General features: G+C 44.9%; 1 protein-coding gene across 1 annotated transcript in view; it reads left to right on the forward strand.

The window, feature by feature from the left end:
* Window positions 1-23,045, forward strand: part of LOC103599892 (FH1/FH2 domain-containing protein 3-like) — a 160,911-nt gene that overhangs the window by 112,279 nt on the left and 25,587 nt on the right. The window contains exons 6-7 of the mRNA XM_008584079.1: window positions 3,024-3,167; window positions 13,609-13,853. Coding sequence (XP_008582301.1) covers window positions 3,024-3,167; window positions 13,609-13,853 — 389 coding nt within the window. The remainder of the gene's footprint in view (window positions 1-3,023; window positions 3,168-13,608; window positions 13,854-23,045) is intronic.

Raw genomic sequence — 23,045 nt, forward strand, 5'->3', positions numbered from 1 at the left:
CCCCCCCCCCCCCCCCATCTACAACCCCTGGCAACCACTGAGTTATTCTCTATCACTACAGTTCTGTCATTTCAAGAATGTCAAATGTAATCATCCAGTATGTAACCCTTTGAGGCTGGCTTCTCAAGCTGGGCATATTGCCTTTGAGATTCCTCTGTGTGTAGTAATAGTCCTCTCCTTTCTACTGCTGTGTAGTATTCCATTGTACAACATACCACAGTCTGTTTATCCAGTGGCCACAGAGATTTGGGTGTTTATAGCTCTTGGCTTCTACGAAGAACACTGCTGGGAACATTCGTGTACAGGCTGTGCCACACTGCTTTTATCCTACAAGAAAGAGGTGATGGAATCAGTTAAAATCCAGGGAGGGAAAAATCAAATGTCCTTTAAGACAGAGAGTTTCCCCTCTGAGAGATGCCTGTGAAGATTTATTCGTCACCAGCCCTGGCAAGATGAAGTCTGAGGGAAAACTCGGGGGGGAAGCACCAGGGGTCGGGCAGCTGTGCACCTCCAGTGTCTGCTGTGAAGGCCTCAGAAGCATTGGCCTTGCAGACTTTTCTGAGGTAGATTCTACCTCTTCCAGAAGTAGGCAGCTCAGTGGAAGGAGTGACAGGGCGGAACTGGGAGGAGATGGGATAGGTGGGAGAACGTGAAATTTTTTGAGCATGTTAGAGAACCAGTTGAAAATAGATAAATGCATGTCTTTAGGAGTGTGGCCTCTCCTGCACAGGTGGAGAAAAAAGCTGTCTCCTGCAGCCAGCTTGGAGAGTGGTGGCACACAGGCTTGGCTCAAGCCCACATTCCCACAGGGGAGTGACATATGACCTCTCCACACCCTCAGCCCTGGGGCTGTTCCTGAGCAAGGGCTCCCTGAGACTGTTTAGTTCCATAGATCTGTTTGTTTAATAGTGATCCCCTTTCCTCTCTATGGTTGGACTTGCTAAGGCAATGGGGATTAGGTCTAGGAACTTAACTCTACTTTGGAGTGAAAACCTCATTTGACTCCCAGCAGGGAAAAAGGGGAAGAAGAGAGGGGAACGGAGAGGTGAGGTGATTACCAGAGGCCTCTCTCTGTGCCTCACGCTGTTGTGTAGAAAGTTTTAATTCTGATATTAAAAGTCATCTTGCGCGTGTTCCTCAAATTGTGCATTCTGCAGATTTAGCAGGCAGTTAGGGCTTCTCCAGTGATCTGTCCTGCTCAGGCCTAGTATTGCCTTCTCTTCATCTTTTAGCAAGTTCTGGAGTTTTCACTGAAATCAAAGGATGAAATTGTTGTGTTGACAGGACTCTTTGTATGAGCGTGTAATTTTTCTGCTAGTGTTGGGAGCAGGGGGCAGCCCCACTGACCATTGCATCCAGAGCCAACTGCCTTGCCTGGCGTGGGCAGGCGCTGGCATGTGCTTTCACACTTGACCGCTCAGTGCGAGCACCTCGTGTTTATTGCAGCTTCTGTTCTAAAACGTCCTGTTTTGTTTCCTTATTGGGGCTCCTGAGCAATTAAGTGTTCCCATCACAGTTGTTTCTCACCAGTTTCTGATCTCAATAGTGTGTTGTGTCCTCTTTGCTCAGCATAAGAAGGAAAAAGCCATTATTTGGGTTATGAATAGAAACATTCTTTCCAATATTGATAGCCCCAAAACAGAGGTGTCAGAGAAGTTGGTGCTGTGAAATGATCCTTAGGAAAGTGTTGGCCTTATTTCTTCTGAGGTAAGTTACCACGTTTAGAAAATTTAGAAATGTATGTAGTGTTCTTAGAAATGCAAAGGTAGGGATTAAAGACCAGTGTCTGAAATTCCTGAAGTTACAGGCCAGAATAATTGTGTAGAATGCAGGAGTGTTTGTGGAGACTGGAATGGCAGCTCTGAGCCCAGAGTTTTAACCCAATGTCTTCAGTAACTTCCTGTTGACTGAGACAAATCCCTTCCCCCTCAGGCCTTCCTGTCCCTCACTTATAAGATAAGGTGCTCATAGTAAATCTCAAGGCTCCTTCCAGTTCTGAGCAGGGGCCTGGCCTGACATAGTCTCTTCTTTTAAGAGAGGCAGAATTCAAAGAGAAGTCAGCTTTTTCTTTCTTGGGTTATCTTTTTGTCTCTTGCTTGCTGCTTTGAAATTTCTCATGTCTTTCTAAATTTCATAGACCAAGGGAGGAAGCCCTACTGAATTTAATAAAAGGGAATCATTAAATTGTTGTAACTCTAGTTGTTGGTATATTGATCATAACAGGAATTTCTAATCATGAATTATATTATTTTCTATTGCCATGTAGCGAATTACCACAAACTTAGCAGCTTAAAGCGGCACACATTTATCATCTTCCGGTTTCCAGGGGGCAGGAGTACAGGCACAGTTCAGCTGGGTCCTCTGCTCAGGGTCCACAAGACTGCCATCAAGTTGTCAGCCGGGCGTGAGTGCCATCTGAGGCTTGAGGTGCTCTTCCAGGCTTATGTGGTCATTGATAGAATTCACTTCCTTGCAGATGTAGAACCTCACGGTGGCTTGCTGCTACTTTGAGGCCAGCAGGATAATGTCTTTCCAGTCTCTGAGCTCAGGGAAGACCTAGCCCTCTTTTAAAGGGCTTACCTGATTATCACCCAGAACCATTTCCCCTTTGATTAGCTCAAAAGCAAGTGATTTGAGACCTTCATTATATCTGCAGAATCCTTTCACCTTTGCCATGTAACGTAACCTAATCATAGGACATTTCACCATGGGAGTGCCTAGGCCACGCTCGAGGGAGGGAATTATACAGCAGTTGTACACTGGGTGTGAGGATATTACGGTTCATTCTGCCTACCATACTACAGAGGTTTTTTCTCAAATGAATTTGTACTGTGTCTTGCTTTTCCGGTACGGGGGCGACACTGACAGTTGCGATCCGTTGCCGGACACGGAAAAAGACAAAAAAAATAAAATAAAAAAAAATTCCCAAACTGGAAAAAAAAAAAAAAAAAAAAAAAAATGCCTTGAGAGCCTTGCCACAGTCCACTAAGATATGTCTGTATCTCGTTCTTCTCTTCCTCCAGACATTGTCAGGATTGCCAGACCAAGACACCTTCTATGATGTGGTGGACTGCCTGGAGGAGCTGGGCATCGCAGCTGTGTCCCAGAGGCACCTAAGCAAGAAAGGAACTGACCTGGACTTAGTGGAGCAACTGAACATTTATGAGGTAACAGAACATGCCTTTTGTAAGGTGTCATACAGCTTCAGCAAATGTCAAAGGCTGAGTGTATTAGCCTGTGTCTGCTTATAGCAGAATACGTGAAACTGAGGAATTTATAAAGAAACAAAAATTTATTTCTTACAGTTTTAGAGGCTAAGCAGCCCAAGGTCCAGGGAACGCATCTGGTGAGGGCCTTCTTCTGGGTGGGAACTGAAAGGAAAAGCACTGACTTGAGCACGAAAATAAGACACACCAGGAGACAGGGACTCAACCAAACCGTATTAGGCAGGCAAAATGAACAAGAAGGCTGCCCTCTCGAGAGTGGGAGCAGCAGCAGGGAGAGTCGGGGTGGGCCTTTTATACCAGTTAGGCTGAGCTGGACTGTTCCTACTGGCTAGGAAGGAAGGGGAGGGAAGCGAGCGGGGTTTAAGCTGAGCTGGGATTTTTCTATAGGTGGAGAAGTTCGCACGCGTGGGAAGGGGACGTGGTGGTGAGGAAGAAGGGGGAGGGTTTTTTTGTGATTCTCGGAAAATGTGCTGTTCTAGGGACCTGAAACTCTCTACAGCCATTAGACATTGGCTAAAACATAATTGCCTAACACGATCTTTCTACAGGGTCCTGTGGTGACCAGGGTGTCACATGGCAAGAAGGACTGAGCAAGAGTGAGAGACGGCTAACTTTCTCATTCATTGTCCTTATAAAGCCATCAAAACCACACCTGTTACTTCATGGATGGATCAATCCATTCGTGAGGGCACAGTCCTCACAAACTAATCACCTCTTAAAGGCCCCACCTTTCAAATACCGTAATTGGGTTTCCCACCCTCTTAACACTATTACAGCGGGGATCAAGTTTCCATTATATGAACTTTTGGGGGACACATCGGACCCATGGCACTGAAATGATATGCAGTCCAGACTTGTTAGAAATGCAGGTTCTCAGGCCTGCCCCAGACCTGCTGACTCAGAAAATCAGAGGGTGGGGCCTAGCAATCTGTTTTGACAAGACTTCCAGGCTATTCTGATGCATATTCAAGTTTGCGAACCCCTGGTGTAGGGGAAACTTGGGAGCCATTTTTATTTTAAAGAACATGCATTCTGTCAGCAGCACCTTTACTCAAGGGGAGCAGGGAAGACAGAGATCACGTTTCTTTTACCTAATGGAGGTAGAACTTTGGGCAGGGCCAGCTATGTAGCTTATAGGGCCCAGTGCAATGTGGAAATGGGGGACCGTTTGTGGAAAAAGCAGGTAAAAATGCTGTTAAAGATACAAAACAAGTTTTTACTGTCTTCTGTAGTCTCTCTCACTTTGTTATGGTGTTTTTATTTGCTATTTAATGTAGTTAGGAAAGAAAAATTAGAATTTTAAATTATTACCATGAATTTTACTGTTCATCTTTATATTGTACAATATCAGTTTAAAATGCAAATATAAAGGCATTTAACTTTTATGCAGTATTAGCAAAATTACCCAATTCATTTTTGTAGCTCCTACATGCACATGTGTTTTGTTCTTACCAGAATAGCAGAAGCACTGTACAAAAGTAACCCAACTGCTTTTATTTCGCTTCTTGATATGTGTGTATTCTACCAACACTCTGCCTTCAGCCACACTGATGAGTAAGGAATGGCTGAAGGAAAAAGGAACACAGAGAAAAAGGGCACGCTGTAGAAGGTCCAAATGACATCCTCTTCTTTTTCCAATCTCCGCTGGTAACTCTGCTTGTGTCAGTGCAGTCGAGAGTCTGGTGGGCCACCTTGCATGGTGGCTGTGGCTACTGCTATGGTGTCGAGCTGCTTTGTGGCAGCTGTGGCAGTGGCTTTCGTGAGCCACACGGGTGAAGGTGGTGTTTTTGGCATGCTCTCTTGCCTGCTTCTAGGTGGAAGGGGCGGCTGCCCTCAGCTCCTGCCTGGGACCCTGGTGTTGCCCTCTTGCATCCTCTTTCTAGATTTTTTGAGTTAGATATTTAATTCATTTCTTTCCATCCTTTAATCATCCTTGAATTCCTGTAATATAATCCACTTGGTCATGATGTATTCTTTTTTAAAATGTGCTCTTGGAATTCTGTTTGATCCTAATTTATTCAGGATTTTTTGTTCATAGGTAAGTTGACCTGTAGCAGCCCCCCCGGCCCCTTCCTTCCTTTCCCCCTTCCTCTTCCTTCCTTCCCCCCGTCCTCTTCCTTTGTTATATGCCATCTTTTTTTTTTTTTTTTGCCCTTTTTGAGACCGGCTGCACCGTGCTCAGCCAGTGAGTGCACCGGCCATCCCTATATAGGATCCGAACCCGCGGCGGGAGCGCTGCTGCACTCCCAGCACCGCACTCTCCCGAGTGCACCACGGGCTCGGCCCTGTTATATGCCATCTTTATCTGTTTGGGCATCACTGTTATACTAGCATCATAAAAGAATTCCTGACCACTCTTGCACACTGCTTCTGGTGGCTGTGTGTATGGACATCTCTAGGTTACCTCTCTGATTGCTTCTCCTCGGTGTCCTCCTCTGGATCTGCTGTCTCCATCCCCTCCCTTTTAGCATTGAGGTATCCTTATCGGATCTCCTTTCTCAGTCTGTGTGGCCTGCCTGTGGTTCGCCTAGTGAGGTCAGCAGCCTTGGAGGCTAATGGCTGATATCTTGACCCTGAGATTTCTTCTAAGGCCCATGGCTGTGTGCCTCTCTGCTTCCCTTTCTCTCTGCCTGCTCGTCTTCTTGTATTTCATTCTTTGATTTGACTATATATCACATCCTCTGCTGGGGCTAAAAAATACAAATCTGTCCTTGCCCCCAAGGAACCTCTATGATGTAGTCTAAGGCAAGTAGGTATCCAATTTCTCCAGCAGCTAAATGTGGAAGTGCCAAGAGATTGCCAATTGTAACCGACATGGCCACTTGGAAGCCATGTATAACATGCAACCAGCCCAAAATGAACCCTTTATTTTCCTCCCATGACAAACAAAACTCCTGCACAATCTCTTCATTTCTCCACCTGTACAGACAGCAGAGTCTCCAAAGTTATGAACCTGGAGCTGTCCTGGACGCCTTTCTCTTTCCTGTGTTCCAACGTGTGTCCCCCTTTTAGAAGTTTCATTGCCCAAAACTACTTTTTTCTCCATTCTCATCATGATTCCCCTAGCTCTGGCCCTTATTGCTTCTTGCCTGGACTGTTGCAATATCTTCTTATTCATTTGTTTGTCCGTTAATTTGTTCATCCAACAAAACTCTTTTGAGAACCTACTGTATGCCAGGCACCATTCTAGGCTCCAGGGACACAGCAGTGAACAAGACAGACAAGACCGCTGCCCTGAGGGAGTGCACATTCCAGTGGGGTGCAGACAGTGACCAAGTGCCTGAGTAAGCGGATAATCCAAGAGTGTGAGCATGTCTGTGAGGAAAAGAGACAGGATGAGGAGGGGGCGAGAAACTGGGGCAGGGGCAAGGAAGGCCCATCTGGGGTGATGGCCTAAAGAAAGACACTGAAGGAGGGAAAAAGAGTGCTGGAGGAGGTCTGGCTTGGCAGGTGTAGAGGTTCGAAAGGAGGGGTGGGGCCTGGGGGATCAGCTTGTGTAGCGCCTGGAGACGTTGGCATCCTGCAGGGGCACATCCCACCAGGATCTTCTCTGGTCTCCCCCTTCCTACCTCCCTTCATCTAAAAACAAGGTGGTCCCTCCGAAAGTCAAATTTGACTATGCTGTTCTTGTTTAAGGAAACAAAAATGAATGAATGAATGAGTGACTTTTTCATCACCAACAAAATGAAGCCTAAATTCCTTGAGTAGTTGGTATAAGGGCCCTACACGGCTTGTGGCCTTTGTGCTTCTGTGGCCTTGTCTCTGCCTCTCACAATGTGCCTCTCAAGTTTCAGCCACAGTCAACTTCTCCTGTTTGCCAAGCATGAAAGGCAGGTCCTTTGGGAAGCTTTCCTTTATCCATTCTGTTTTCTTTGCTTGTAGCCTTCTTCCTTTCCATTCTCAAGTTGACAAACTCCTACTCCTTCTTCAGGAGTCACCTCAGATGTCACCTTCTCCAGGAAGCCTCCTCTACAAGATAAAAAAGGTGCTTGTGGGCCAGCCCCGTGGCTCACTCGGGAGAGTGCAGCGCTGGGAGCATGGAGGCCGCAGGTTCAGATCCTATATAGGGATGGCCGGTGCGCTCACTGGCTGAGCGTGGTGCAGACCACACTGTGCTGAGGGTTGCATTCCCCTTACCAGTCCAAAAAAAAAAAAAGTGGTTGCTGCTTGCCCCCCCACCCCCCACATTGTTCATAACTGATGTAAGAGCACTTTGCCTGGGTCTGCACCTCTGAATTAACAGTCCTCAGGTGAGACCTACTGTTGTCCCTTTGAACTCCTGCAAGTCATATGTCTCATGGCTCTTTCTAGCCCCAGAGCCCAGTAATAGAACTGCTCAGAGTGGAAGTTCAGTAACTGCATGAACCAGGGTCTCCTTCAGAGATGACACACTTTACAATAGTGTTTGTCAGACACTGGGTTGAAGTATAGGCGTGATTTGATCAGAAAGCAGCTACCTGAAGGAGAGGATGCCTGAGTAATAACTCGAGGTGACAGCTGAATGCTTTAGATAGCAGACAGAGTCAGGGTTTTTATTCCTTTCTGGAAGTTAATGTATTAATTTTTTTTTTTTTTACTGCCACAAGACAATCAACTTATGTATTTGCAGGGACATCAAGAAAGCCTATAAGCAGAGCCAATACTTTCCTCACAAAAGTCTTCAAATGTTCTCAAGCAATTGCAGAGAACTTGGTCAGGCTTCTAGAAGTCTTCCTAATAGTGGAGGATGTCTGGTGGCCGTATGTGTCAGACTTTCTGGAGACAGGCCCAGTTTCCTATAATTTAATTCTATTTCAGAAAGGTGATTTGATCCATGTTTAGTTAAAATCATTTGAATTTTTATAGCTTTATGCGATTTTTCAAATATATAAATTAAAATATCTTTTTTCAGATTATTGTGTTCTATTCTAACTTTTGGTTCTGAAAATGTGGTCCCTGAAAGAGGAAAGTCATCTTAAGGCTGAAGACTTTGGTGAGGAATAATGGTTATTTCAGGAGTAATTACCTAATAAGTCCAATCTTTTAAGATTATTTCTCGTCAAAGGTGATAAAAAATATGTATCAGTTATCTCTTGCTGCGTAATGAATACCCCAAAACTTAGTGGCCTAAACCAACAATCCCTGCTTATGATTCTATGGGCCAGAAATTCAGGCCTGGTTCAGCTAAGAGGTTTTCATGTGGCTGCAGTTATCTGGTGACATGACTAAGGCCAGATGGTCTGAGCTGGCCTCAGTTTACTTGTCTGGCATTTGGTGCTGGCTATTGGCTGGGCCATGTGTCCTCAGCAGGCTAGCCTGCACTTCTTCACATGATAGTGGCATTTCAGAAAGGCAAGTCTCAACACACACACACACATTTTTCAAGCCTCTGCTTGCATCGTGTTTGCTGATGTCCAATGGCCAAAGCAAGTGACATGGCCAAGCCCAGTCTCAATGGGTAGGGGTGACATAAGAGTGAGGAAACAGGGAGGCACAATTCGCTGAGGCCTAACACTGTTACAGGTGAGCCACAACCTGTCATCAGCACAGTTCCTTGTTGAAATGTTGCTAGCACTGATGTCCCTTTCACCTAAAAGCTGGATCAAATTGTATAAGTATGAATTACAAAGAAGGTGTAAGATAGCAATATAGAAAACAACGGCCTCTGCTGTGTGAAGAGGGTTGCCAGCCATGGATGCTAGCAGTAGTGTAATCATATAAATCCAAAGAAATGGTGGTAATTCTTCATCTCCATCAAGAATGTCCTGATTATTGGATATTTAGTGATATCAAGAAATTGTTTTAAGTGGAGTGATGGTTTGTTATGTTTCTTAGAAACCCTTATGTTTTAGGGATATATACTGAAATATTTACAGAAGGTGTGATTTGAGATTTACCTCAAAAAAATCTGGCTGTGGGGTTAGGTTCAGGGAACAGGGTATAAATGAGACGGGACTGGCCATGAATTGATAAACGCAGAACCGTGTAGGTGATGAACACATCCCAGTCTCTACTCTTCTCCATACTTTGTGTATGTTTGAGAATTTCCATAATAAAAAGTTAAAAAGACTTCAAAAATTATAAATAGAACTATCATATGATCCAGCAATCCCACTTTTGGGTATTTAGCCAAAAGCATTGAAATAAGGATCCAAGAGAGATTGGCACTCCCGTGTTCATTGCAGCACTAGTCACAATAGCCAAGATGTGGAAACAACCTAAATGTCCATCAAGGGATAAATGACTAAAGGCAGTGTGATATATACATGCAATGGGATGTTATTCCTTTGCCTTGAAAAAGAAGGAAAACCCATCATTTGGAACAGCATGGATGAACCTGGAGGACATTTGCTAAGTGAAATAGGCCAATCATGGAAGGACAAATACTGCGTGATTCCACTTATGTGAGGTATCTGAAATAATCAAACTTGTAGAAGTAGAGAGTGAATAGAATGGTGGTTGCCGGGCCGGCCCGGTGGCGCACTGCTATAGTGCGCCGCTTGGGAGTGTGGTGGCGCTCCCGCCGAGGGTTCGGATCCCACATACAGACCGGTTCCTGCTCACTGGCTGAGCGAGGTGCGGGCGCAACACCGAGGGTTGCGATCCGTTGCCGGTCCCGTTCCGGTACGGGCGCGACACTGAGGGTTGCGATCCGTTGCTGGACACGAAAAAAAAAAAAAAAAAAAAAATGAATGGTGGTTGACAGGGGCTGGGGCGGGGTGGGGGGAGAGAAATGGAGAATTGCTGATCAACAAATTAAAGTTTTAGTAATGCAAGATGAATAAGTTCTAGATATGTGCTGTGCAATGTCATTCCTACAGTTAACAGTATTGAATTATACACTTAAAATCTGATAAGAGGACAGATCTCGTGCTTAGTGTTCTTACCTCAGTAAAATAAAAAGAAAAAAAATTTTTTAAATTAAATAGTGGTAAGATCATTCCGTGCCTTCAAAGACTGGTAGAAGTTGTAACAGATGTCACCTTAAGGTGCTCCTAAGTGCTTTCTCAGTTAAGGGGATTGTACAAGCAATTGATGCTGAATTCTGGATCCTACTTGCTCCTCACCTGGGTTTTAGTTTACAGTTTCTACATTTAATTAAAAGAGTTAGAAGGTATTTGATGAGGGGTCCAGCAAAGGAGTCACTCCATCATTTGGGAGATATTAGATTAGACTAGCTCTGTCACGACAGGCTTGATCTCACTTTCTGTTCCTGTGGAGGAGACTCATTGCGCTGTAGTTAATTAGGTATGACACTGGCCACAGATTCTGAATAAGCCTCGCATTGAGAACTGTTTTCTGGGCCGGCCCGGTGGCGCACTGGAGAGTGCGCCGCTGGGGAGCGCGGCGGTGCTCCCGCCGAGGGTTCGGATCCCATGTGGAGACTGGTTCCCGCTCACTGGCTGAGCGAGGTGCGGGCGCAACACCGAGGGTTGCAATCCCGTTGCCGGTCCCCGGTACGGGCGCGACACCGAGGGTTGCGATCCCGTTACCGGTCAGTAAAAAAGACAAAAAAAGGAAAAAAAAAAAGAAAAGAACTGTTTTCTCCAGGAGTTTTTGAGCTCTTAGTGTTCTTGACTCTAAGCTGTAGTGTTCCCTCGATAATGAAGAATTTGGAAATGCCACCATAGCCCTGTATGTACAAGTGAAATCTCTCTTCCTGTCACCTGTGACACTGCACTGGTGACTCTAGAATTCTTATTGTGAAAATGAAACATGACTGAACACCAGCCCCAAATTTCATGTTGTCTCTGACCTCCAAATCTGAGGCTGTTTGGATCTGCTGGGATTCTGTGGTCCATTCACTCTTTCCATGCACTCTTCTTATTTTCAGGAGATAGGTATTTTGTCAAGGATTTGAACTTTAGAAAGCCCTAGTTGAATTCCATTTTATGATGTTGCCTTGATAATTTTTCCAGACTTTTCTTTTAAACTTTCTGATTGTCTCCATATTCCTTGACAAAGGGCAGTTAAAGTGGATTTCACTTCACGCACACTCTGTATGCCTCTCTCAAAGGAACTGTGAGCGGAACATTATTTGAACCTTGAATCTCTGAGGTTAGACAAGGAATTAGAAATATCTGAACTCTACTTTAGCCTCTAATCTTATCATCCAAATGTGTGCTTAATAAGAAGCAGAATCAACACTTCAGGTCAAAATAAGTTCAAATGGTGTAGAATTTTTATATCAGAAATGAAGAAAAATAATTGGCTAGAAATATTTTTAAATGCTGTCCTTTTGTTAGGTCTGTGATCATTCTCAAACTTCCCCCACAAAATGCCATTTAAAGTTTTAAAGTTGAAATGACAAATGTGATTAACCAAATACATAATTTCTTTGGTTCTTACAGTATGGGGAAGAAGAGGACTCCTAGGAAACAGAATTTACAATGAGATCTTGTAAAGACAGAGCTTTAGGTGAACTTTTATCAATTCTTGCATCAAATCTCCCAAAATTACGTTTGAGTAGTAAACTCTAGAACGTACAATAGTCAAAAGACCATTAAATTGTCTTTGTATATCTGAGAGTTTGTTATAAAATGTATCTGGCATGTAGATAGAAGAGTTTTCACTAAATCCATCTTGTCCAAAAGCTAGAGCTGGAGGAAATGGGGGGTAGGGCAGATAAAGTGTAGATGTTCCTGCTAAATAGTCCATGTGTCTCAGGTGCTGACGTGGCCCTGCGAACTGAGCTGAGAGTGGTCACCCTGGCCCTGGCTCAGCCACGCTCACCTTCGTCAGATGAAGACCAGAGTGAGGACTTTGGACATAAGGAAATTGGTTTGCAATAGACAGGTTTTCTGTACAGAGGCAGTGTTAAAGCCTTGTGGTATGATTAGCTAACTGAGTCTTTATGTGACTTCATCCTCTCACGTGACAGGACTAGGTTGTGAAATGTGAGCGAGAGCACCCACAAGTCTATAGAACTTGCACTTGGGACGATGCGACTCCACAGGTGCCAGGTCAGAGAGACTTCTGGACTTGCTTGAGCTGGCTCATCTGGGCTGAGGTGGCCTCACCCACCAGTTCTGTGTGATGGAGGAATTTAGGGGCCTCCTAAGCCACTTCATCTGGGAGCATGGGTAGGAGAGGGGCAGTCCTATTTATTGAGTACCAGCCCAGAGAAGGCCCTATCCTGGGTGCTTTACCCAAGCTATCTTTACACAAGTGATTCTTATCACAAACCTGTGCGTGCAATACCGTCATCCTCATTTGATGAGCTAAAGAGAAGGTGAGTAATTTGCAACAGGTGACACCTGGCTCATTAGTGGCACAGCCAGCTTGCACACAAAGGTCTGGTCAACACCAAAACTTGTGCTCTTTTTACTGTCCAGTCTAGAGAATGTAATCATAAAAAATGAAAGCGGCTGGAGATATGAGTACAGCCCAGGGCCAGGGAGAGTGAATGTGGAGAAGGAGCAGGGTCACTGAAGGTGAGTTATGCAAAAGGACAGGCCATCTTAATGTGCAGTGAGAAAGCTGAGGAGCAGGATCCAGGACAGTGAGATGAGGAGATGGACAAGCTGGGACTCTGCAGTGGCACCAACTAGGCATAGGAACAAAATATCCCTTGGGAAAAGGCAGGGCTGTAAGGGTAGGTGCCAGCTAGCTCAGTTTCCCTGTGGGAGCCCAAGTGGCAAAGTGTAAGCCCGTCCTTTTTCTGCACAAATATGCATCACTTTTAAAAGGAAAGTTTAAACAAAAATCTTTATTCCAGGAGCCTGTTTCTGTTATATGTCTTTGTGACTGGCATGTGCAGCTGTCTTGTGTAAGCACAGGTCGCACCCCTCCCGAGACCAGGTGCTGAGGGCAGCTTGCTAACTGCAGCAGCTGTCAGCCAGGAGTTGAAAGTAAGTGGTCCACACTGCTGCAGGAGGCCTCTCAGAAAGACTTGTGGGTGAGGCCAGTGTCTCCTCACCTGGATCTGTGACTGTCACCTCTTCTATGCTCCTCTGAGCACCTTCTTTGGGAAAGGAAGCTCAGGAATGATCAGCCACCACTAGGCTTCAGCAGGGCCTCGCCTCCTGGACCAGATGAGAAAGAGGGTGGGCAAGGGGAGAGGACAGCCTGGGGGATGGAAACACTGGGTTCCACGGTAAGTTAGATCCATCTCATTACATAACAGAGTATTTCTCAGACTTACCCTTGGGATTGGTTGTTCTTTCCGTATCTGTTTGATTGGAGGAAAGCACAGTGGCGCAAGCACCTTTCAGACTGCAGACTGCTTCACTTCCAAATGCAGGTGGTTGCGAAGACCTTGTAGTGAAGCCAAGGCTCATGGTTTGGGAATAGGCAGTGTTAAATCCCCACCAGGGTGAGCCTGAAATGTAAGGTCACACCCAAGACGTATGAAAGGATGTGTCAAGTCTGACCTGGCTCTGGGCATGCTCTGCTTTTCCAGGTGGTGCTCAGGCATGAGGATGGTGACGAGACGGTGGAGCTGCCCCCCAGTGGGTGCCGGGACCGCAGGAGGGCCAGCGTGTGTTCCGGTGGCGGTGGCGGGGCCGAGCACCGTGGCCTTGATTGCAGGAGGAGCCGCAGGCACTCTGTACAGAGCATCAGGAGTCCCCTGTCGGCTCCCACCAGTCCCAGCTCCCAGTCAGCACCTGGCCTCCAGCCCAGTCAAGTGCCGGATGTCCGTGAGAAGTAAGCATTTCCCTGGCTGTGGTGAGGGCGTGAGGACACCACCGAAAGAGAGAGGGAGGCCACAGCCTCCAGAGGCCCCCCACTGTCGCCTGCCCACTGGTTGGTTAGGCCCCCCGGCTTTGCTCCCTGCCTTTCCTCTACCATTAAACCACCACCTGAAATTCCAAGGAACTTCCCATACACGGTGGCCCAGTGTTGTGCACAGACTTGGTTGTACTAACCCCATGAACTCTTCTTCTGTTTTTGTTTTTAATATTATTTAATATCTCAGTTAATGTCTGCTCAGGAAAGCTGTGTTTTATCAAATGGAAAGGAATCCAAAACACAAAACTTTGGACTAGAAATAAATGATATGCCACCCTAGAAATGTGAGATTGTAAAAGTCTTGCATTACTTGTGGCAGTATGGGAGTATCTCAGGGTTGCTTTTAGTTAAATAGAACAAACCTGTATGAGTTTTAATATATCTTATCTCTTTATCTCAATCTCAGTAAATACTAATTCTATCATTTAGTCATTCAGCAAACATTTTTATTGACTGTCTGTCATAGGCCAGGATTATTCAAAGCCATGAAGATATAGAAGTAGAAAAGGTATGATCTTCATTCTTATGAACCTCACGTCTGGGCTGGGAGAAAGAAGGAATGAGAAAGGTAGATAGGAAGAAACAGAAAGACTGGCAGTTCCGTGACAAATTATATATATTTGAAGTATAAAATCTGACAAAGTATATGGGAACCCAGAGTGGTTCTGTAAAACAGAGGTGCAACAGAAGGGTGGCCATGCTGCTGCAGGGTGAGGGCCGAGTTGTATCTTCCCAAGTGGATACTGTCGGTTCACTGGGATAATGGGCTTTGTGGACCAGTCCCCACTGCGCAGGTCCCAGGGGGGCTGACTGATACATTCACGTCCTGCTGCCCGCAGGGTGGAAACAGTGCTCAGATCAATTGGCTGGAGCATTCTTCCCTATCAAGGAGATCCTCAGGGAGCCAAATTTGAGTCACCAGGCTGCATGGTAGAGAAAAAGATAACTCAGAATATCAAGGGGTGCCCTAGGCAGTCTGGTACTCTTGGAACCACTTGATCGTGAACCAGGCCTTGCCTTTGGGTGCCTGCTATCCCAGGAGAAGGGCATCGGCCTCAGAGGGATGTGCCACCTCGGTCCCTGTTGATGCCTTTTTTCTTCCATGTAGCCCCAGGAGCCTCCGTCTGCAGGGTTTTCTGTTTCTGAGAACCTGTGTACAAGAAGCTCTGTTTTAGTGAAAGGAAGACCAAGACTTCTAAACAGATGGAGGAATGAGAACATTTACCTGAGCCTTGCACTTTGTGATCTAGGATCTTGAAGAAATTCAGTTAGTGCTCAAAAAAGGGGCCCTGCTCCCCGCTTATTGAGAAATTAACATGGAGGGAGTGGAGGAAAATGTACACAATGGGCTAAAAACAATCTATATTTAAAAGCACCAAAGACCCTGACGGTAGGACATGAACCTTGTCAGCAGTACTTGGTGTTCTCTTGTTCCGTCTGACTTGTGTTGTGTTGGTTCCTGGTCTGTTTCTTGCTGTTACGTTTTTCAAAGGTCCCTATGTTGTGGGTTCAGGTGACAACACCTTGTGGTAGGTTGGCGAGGATGACAACAGAGGCTCAGACCATTCTGGGCACAATTGCCAGTTTCAAAGTGCTGGGCTGGGTGGGATCGGAAACAAGAGGCTGGCGACACTGCTCTGAATGCCACTTATTTCATTCTTTGCAAATAGGCCTAATTTTTCATTGGACTGAAATTACCGTTTTAATGTAAATTTAGTAGCATTTGAGAAAAATATGCTTTCCAGTTTATAAAGATAGGTAACGTCTTACAGATTGATGATTATGAAGTGACTTCATCTGTGAGGCCTGTTGGAAGGATTTTGCCCTGTGGCCCCAAAGTGACAGTACAGTTTTGGCAGTGGCAGGAGTGAGATGGAGGGATGGGCTGGTGAGAAGCAACATAGGAAATGATCCCTGCCCGCACAGCTTAGTCACCTGTACTTGACATCTGTACCTCACAACTGCACCTTAGACTCAGGAAGCTTGTGCGTTCTGTCCCCTGCAGACCTTGAAAGACACACAAGCATTCCTGACACAGGTTGCTCTTCCTTTGTGTGGACACCCTGGCTGGACTTACTGCCAGCTTGTGGCAGCGTGCCTGCAGACACCGCGGATGAGAGACTTTAGGCTGGATTTTATAACTCTGACCCAAGTGATGCCAACACTTAGAAAAAGAAGATAGAAATATGTTGGAGGTTAGAAAGAAATTCACGTTCTAAAATGTATATGGCACTCTCCACTCAGATGGCCCTTTTACATCATTTGAGTTTAATTCTCATAATGATTCGCTGTAGGATGCAGGCAGGACAAGCGTCATTATCCTCATTGTACAAGTGAGAAAACAGATGCGGTAGGTGCCTTGTGCTCAATCGCAGGACTAGGGGCTGAGTGTGGGATAAGCCCTTGACTTGGGCCCTTTACTATCAGTGCCCAATGCATATAAAACCACTTCCCAACCAGTCACTCCTAAACATATTCATTGAACGAGGTTCTCAGTTCTGACTTTTTAGAGAGTAAACTTGATTGATATACCATGTAGGTTTATTTTTGTTGAGGTAAATGTAAAAATTCCAAAAATTAAAAAGAACAATCTGAGTCTCCCTACAGCCCTGCTAGGCTATGTGCTTTAATTCTAACAAGAACTAATAAGTCTCTGAACTCAGATCATTTGGCTTTGATTCCTTAAGAAATAGAACTCCACACTGAGCATTTGTCAAATAAGTTTATTGGTCATCTGTCACCTAAAAGCATCTTTACGTGACTGTATGTGCCATAATGAGTTTTATCTTTGCACTTAAAATTTATAAATTTAATTGAAGAATAATTTTGGTGCTTTCACTTAATACCTAGAAAATTATCTTTGACATCTATTTAGCAAAAAACCAGTGTCTCTGGTTTAAATTGTAATAGTATATAATCCGTTTTAGGACTAAATAGTTCTTAAGGCTTGTCTAGGGCTGGCTGGTTAGCTCAGCTGGTTAGAGCGCTGCCTTGTAACACCAAGGTCAAGGGTTCAGATTCCCCTACTTGCCAGCTGCCAAAAACCAAACCAAAACAAAAAAAGTTTGTCTAGACCAAAGAAGGGGCCCTTCCTGTCAGATTTCTAAGAAACAGGGTGCACTTCCAAGCTTGCGTTCTCTTTTTCCTGAGGTGCCCCATTCTATCCTTGAACTATTCTGCTTGTTAGGAAAATCTCTGATCTAAATTTGCCTCCCCCAGATGTTTCCCTGTTCATCCTGGTTCTTCCTCTGTCAACACACAACAGATCTCCTTCTCGCTCTGTGTATCAGACTTTCTGATATTAATTACTGCATGGGACTTAACACGTGGACTTTTAATTTCATCCTGTTGATTTCCACACAAAATTCCAACCAGTAGAGGTAATTCTGACTTTCATTCAGTCATTAATATTACCAGTTGTGCCATCCAGCTTTCAGTCATGTGTATATTTTGACTTATATGGAAGACTGACCTGGCGGGTAGTAAATGTTGACAGCAGGTCGGGGAGTGGAAGCTACAGGCTAGTGCCACGTGCCTCAGTGGCAGGGGTTGGCAAGCCTTCTCTGTCAAGGGCCAGGTGGTACATTTGTTAAGGCTTGTGGGCCAGATGGTCTCTGTTGCAACTACTCCACTGAACTCTGCCTTCATAGCACACGAGCAGCCACCAACAACAGGTAAGTGAACGAGCGTGGCTGCGTTCCCATGAAACTTTATTTATGGACACTGAGATTTCCATTTTACATGTCATGATATATTATTCTTTTGATTTTTTTCAGCCATTAAATATGAAAACCATTCTTAGCTCACAGGCCATAGAAAACAGGTGGTGGGCCAGATTGGGCCCACGGGCTTTGCTTTGCCAACCGCTGTTCTAAGGGGCTGGGTTTCCTGAGGGGAATTGGGGGGGAGATCTGGAATTGGCAAAGAGGAGTATGTGGGATATGAGAGAAAAACCTACCATGCCATGTGAGAAGGCTGTAGGGAGCAGTGTTCTTGGGGTTAGAGCAAGGTAGTAATAGGAATACTGTGAGGAGATGGAGACTATAATGGATCTTGCTGATGACTGATGGTACATTCCCAGGTGCAGTGGAAGATTGACGGGATTGGAGAAGGGCAGAAACATGTCAGATTGGGGGACACACAGCCAGCTGGGGAGAAGGGGGTCTGGTGATGAGTCCAGGGAAGGTTGGACTGCTTGGGGAGGTTAAGGCAGACAGGAATTAGTCCCAGTGGTCTCTTAAAACAATAACTCTCAACCAGGGGTGATTTTATGTCTGCCCCCCCACTGCCCCCCACTGCCCTGGCAACATTAGGACACATTTTTGGTTGTTATTATTGGAGTAGGCAATGCTACTGGCATCTTGTGGGTAGAGTCCAGGAATGCTGTTCTGTAATGAACAGGATAGCCCCTCTTTCCCCAACAAACAAAGAATTATCTGTTTTAAAATGTCAATAGTGCTGAGTCTGAGAAACCCTGCCTTAAGGGAAGGCAGGTAATTGGTTATAATTTTCACTTCCTCCTTGGGATTATGCCTCGGTAGGGAGTGTTTTGGCTATTGGAAAGGGTAGCTTTCTTAGAAGCTCATGGAACTCTGTGGACCTACCTTAAATGTTCATGTGTATAGGCCAAAATTAACTTTTTTTCAGAGAATGTAATCAGCTAAAACACAGGTCTATAGGAGATATTTCTAGTTAAAAAAGATTCCATTGGTATTTTACAAACAAATGCCATGAAGACATAGAATGTCCTCAACTCTGGGTTACTCCGGGTTACCACCTATATTATAATAGAGCCCTTTTCTGGTTTTTGTTTGAACTCCATTTAGCATCATTTTACACTTTACTTTCTCAGGGAATATACCGACTCCTCTTAGGAAACCAAAGGCTTGACAATCTCATGCTTCTCTCAGTAACCAAAATGTCCAACACATCCAATTCTAATCAGCTTCACATCCATCACATTTCAAAAAATTGACATAATGGAATGGGACACCAGAATAAAACAAATTGACATGACAGAACAATGGTTATTTAATAACAGAGGTGTGATATTCTATAGCCAGGCTTCTTGCACCTGCTCAGGGGACTAGGAACTCAAGACAGTCTCCCCGGAGATGTTCAAGTGGAATTGAGAAACCAGCGTTGAAAGACAGCAATGGACAACCCTCCTCTTGGCTGCTGAGATTGTCTGCTGGTGGTCCAGAAGTAAAAAAGTTAAATTCAAGAACTGCAAATTTTTCCATGTCAGTTAGACTCAGGATAAAGATAAGAAAAAATGCCTAGGACTCATATATATTGCACAGAAGTATTCGTTCTAATAAATTGCAAAGTGATAAGGATTAACAGGCCATTGGGGTAGTGGCCAGGCCTTGAGCTTGCAGTCGGAAACACAGGAATTGGACCCACAGACATATCTGACCCTCCAGCAGCAGAGAGAAGATGTGGCCCGGCCTCAGCTGGTCCTAAGAAGAGGAAGCCAGGAGAGACCATGCCCAGGTGGGCTGCAGACCAGGAGTACTGACCTAGGGATAGCTAGTCCACCTGAGCTGCAAGGAGGAGGAGTCTGGCAGGGTGGTCTAGGGCAGAGTGCAGAGACCAGCACCAGGTGCTCAGCCCACAACTGGTGGTCAAGAATAGGCCCTGGCTCCTAAGGAGTGGAGGAGCACTTGATGGTATTTGGAATCACTGTGGTGCTGGATGTAGAGTGGAGATGCTGAAGCATGGGAGGGTGAGTTCAGACAGAGCCCAGCACCACCATAATAGCTATGTATCAATTTATATATGGCCATTGGCTTATAGTAGGCACTGAATCAGTAGCAATGCTTTATGTTTCCAGATAAATATAGGATTTAAAGATGTGCTATCAACTGTGTGGTGTAAAATGAAAAGAGTTGGACCATATAGTTCAAAGATGAAGATAACAGTAATAACAGCTGCAACAAAGGCTAACCTATACTGAGCACTTAACTATCTGCCAGAGGGCTGCATGGTGCTGGTAACACTGAGGTCAAGGATTCAAATCCCCTTACTGGCCGGACACAGGCATGCACGCATGCATGCATGCACACACACCCCCAGGCATTATGTCAAGCACTTCAAGTGTGCTAACTACATTTTTACCTTTATGTAGATATAGCATAATACAGTAATGCTTTCATTCATTTTGCTACAGCTTGATTCCAATTTTTTCCTAGTCCCGCACTTGCTGTAATGAGCATATACACAAGCACATATTTGTGTACATATGTAAGCATAAGAACTCTTTTAGGATAGTTGCTTAGAAGTGGAATTCTAATCAAAGAACATATACATTTTAAATGTTGATAATGCCACATTGCTCTCTAAAAAGGCTGTTCCAGTTTGCTATCCTACTATCCACATATGATTGACCATTTTCCCACATCAGCACCAGCCCTGGATGTTATGAGTTTTTCAGAATGTTTGTAATTCTGCAAAGTGAAATATGGTGCCTCAGCATTTTAATTTGCATTTTTGATCACTACTGAGGTTGTACATCTTTAATTGCTTCATTGACTATTGACATTTCCATTTCTGAGTATTAGCTCAGAATTATATCCTTCACTCATCTGTCTCCTGAATGGTTTGTTCATTTCCATTGGTGTACAGCTACTCTGTATTTTTATTTACTTAATTATTTATTGGTAGCTGGCTGGTACGGGGATCTGAATCCTTAACCTCAGTGTTATAAAACCATGCTCTAACCAACTGAGCTAAATGGCCACCCCATTTCTGTATTTTTAATATGGAAATTTTTAGGCACAAAAGTAGAGAGAACGTAAGTATTCTTTATGCATTTTAGCTGTTAACTTTTTGACATTTTCCACCCCCTGTCTCTCAAATATCTTTTAACTAAATTTATGGTGTCTCTCACTGTGTGCATAAAATACATTGTTACAGTGTCCAATTTGCAAGTCTTTTCCTGTGTGGCTTTTAGGTGGCATGCTTGCTCAGGAATGAATGTCCTCTTTCTAACTGCAGCCTCTCTGTGCTGTCATGGGAAAATGCTTTGCTATTCTTCCTTCGCTGTCTAGGAGGTAAGTAACAGTAGCAGTAATGACCAAGCCCAGCACTTACGGACTTACTTTGTGCTGGCTATTGTGCTAAGCAATTTTGCATGTTTTATAAATTCCATGAGGGAAGGTAGTAGTATCCCCCCCATTTTATAGATGAGGAAACTGAGGCACAGAGAGATTAAGGAACTTGCCCCAGATCATAGAGGTGGTAAGTGGCACTGCCAGGTCGGGACCCAGGTAGTTGCAGTCCCAAAACTGCACTCAGAACCAAACATACCTGGAGCTACTGTTTGAATCTATAGAATGTGTTTAGTAGTGACAACGTTTTATCTTTTGAGGATGAATTAGGTTTGTTGAGAAAGCAAAAAATTGTTCAAAGCAAATGTTTACTGGGACTTGGTAATCTGAGCTGTACTGTTTATAGTCACTGTTTGATTTTGTTCCTGAAATAATTAACTGATTTGCTTGTTTTTCTCATAAATGGGCACTGAAAACAGTTTCTAAGGAGTTCTGAAAATGTTCAGAGCAATAACTGCAACATTGGAACAAGCATTCCCAGTTAATCATAACTAACCATGACCTTGGTGGTAGGGGAAGGAAGGTACAGAGAAAAGAAACGCATGATTAAAAGGAAGCCACAGTTAACTATCAGATATTGGAGGCTGAGGAGAAGCAGGGACCTACCTGTCCTCACCATTTGGGAGCTCATAGCCGATGTGCACCGAGTGGCCCTGTGGGTGGTGGGATGAGGGGCCAAGCTTTGAGGCTGAGCCTCCAGGGAGGGAGCCAATGGGGGGAGGGGGAGTTCTATTTTCCTGCAGGAGTGGGGAAGGATATTGGCATCTCTCTCCCAGCCGCAGGAAGCAGTGGGAAAAGGGAGAGCCTAATAATGGACCTGTGCTGGGTGGGTGAGCTCATCTTCCTGTATTTATGTGCCTGAGTTCTAGGGCAGCCTGTGGCTCTCTGGTCTTTCATGCCTTACCCATGAGACTTCATTGCCAGGGTTACAGAATTCAATTCACTGCAGGGTCTGTAGCAGAAGAGTAGAGTAGCCCTATCTCTTTCTTGGAAGCACTTGACAATGAGCAGTCAATTTGCAAGAATTATGAGACAAGTAAGTGTTATATAATGTTAACCTACAAAATCTGTGATTCGGATGACCTGCCCAGCCCTGGCTCCTAGAGGAAGGTGGGGCCCTGTGTGCAGTGAAGGAGCAGCAGTTGAGGTGGCTGAGAGCATAGGCATGGTCTTCAGAACTACACCCCTGCTGCCCCCCAGGCTTGACCTCAGTCTCTTCATGTATAAACTCAGGATGATGATACCACTTTAATAGAAAGATGGGGGAGTTAAAATAGACAGCACAAATGTGTGCTTTGCACAGTGTTGTTATAATCAGTGAATGCCCTGGAGCTTTCCCGGATATTATTCTATTAAAGAAGGTACTTATTAAGTAAATATGGACATGAACTGGAAAGAATATTTTGTGAACTGGCATAAACATGCTAGAGGGTTTCACAACAACCAGATTAACAACCACTGGTACCATGAGCAGCAAGTAGCTACTTGGGAAGTTTTATCTGATGGTAAATGATTCGTCATAAATGGGATTCGCTGACAAGGGCTGTGACCTCCTGATGTAGGTGTGATTGGAATACAGCCAGTGATTCAGGGATGTCCAGGAGGCTCTTCCTGGCGTTCTGCATATTGAGTAGCAAAGGGTGGGCTGGGGGCAGAGGGCTGGGGGGCCAGTGGGGGTGAGCTTGGAAATGGGAGAACAGCACTGAGTCAAGGCAGAGGCTTTGAGGCATGAGGAAGAAGTAGCTTTGAAAAGCTCCTTGTTTCAGGGGCAGGATTTGTGCTTTCTCGACTATTCACTATGACCAGAGAGCAGATTTCTTGGGGGTTTGGACTTTGCTGAATTGAATTTGGGGAACTTTCTAGGTTTTGAAAAAACTGGCAAAATTCTGTGCTTGAAATGGAGCAGAGCTGCTGATGAATTTCAAGTGAAGAATTGAAATCGGTGTGTTTGAGCAAGAGCACCCTGGAGCAGTGGGGGGGGGGGGGCATTGGGGGA

The sequence above is a fragment of the Galeopterus variegatus genome, unplaced genomic scaffold, assembly GCF_000696425.1.
Source record: "Galeopterus variegatus unplaced genomic scaffold, G_variegatus-3.0.2 Scaffold3142, whole genome shotgun sequence".
Lineage (NCBI taxonomy): Eukaryota > Metazoa > Chordata > Mammalia > Dermoptera > Cynocephalidae > Galeopterus > Galeopterus variegatus.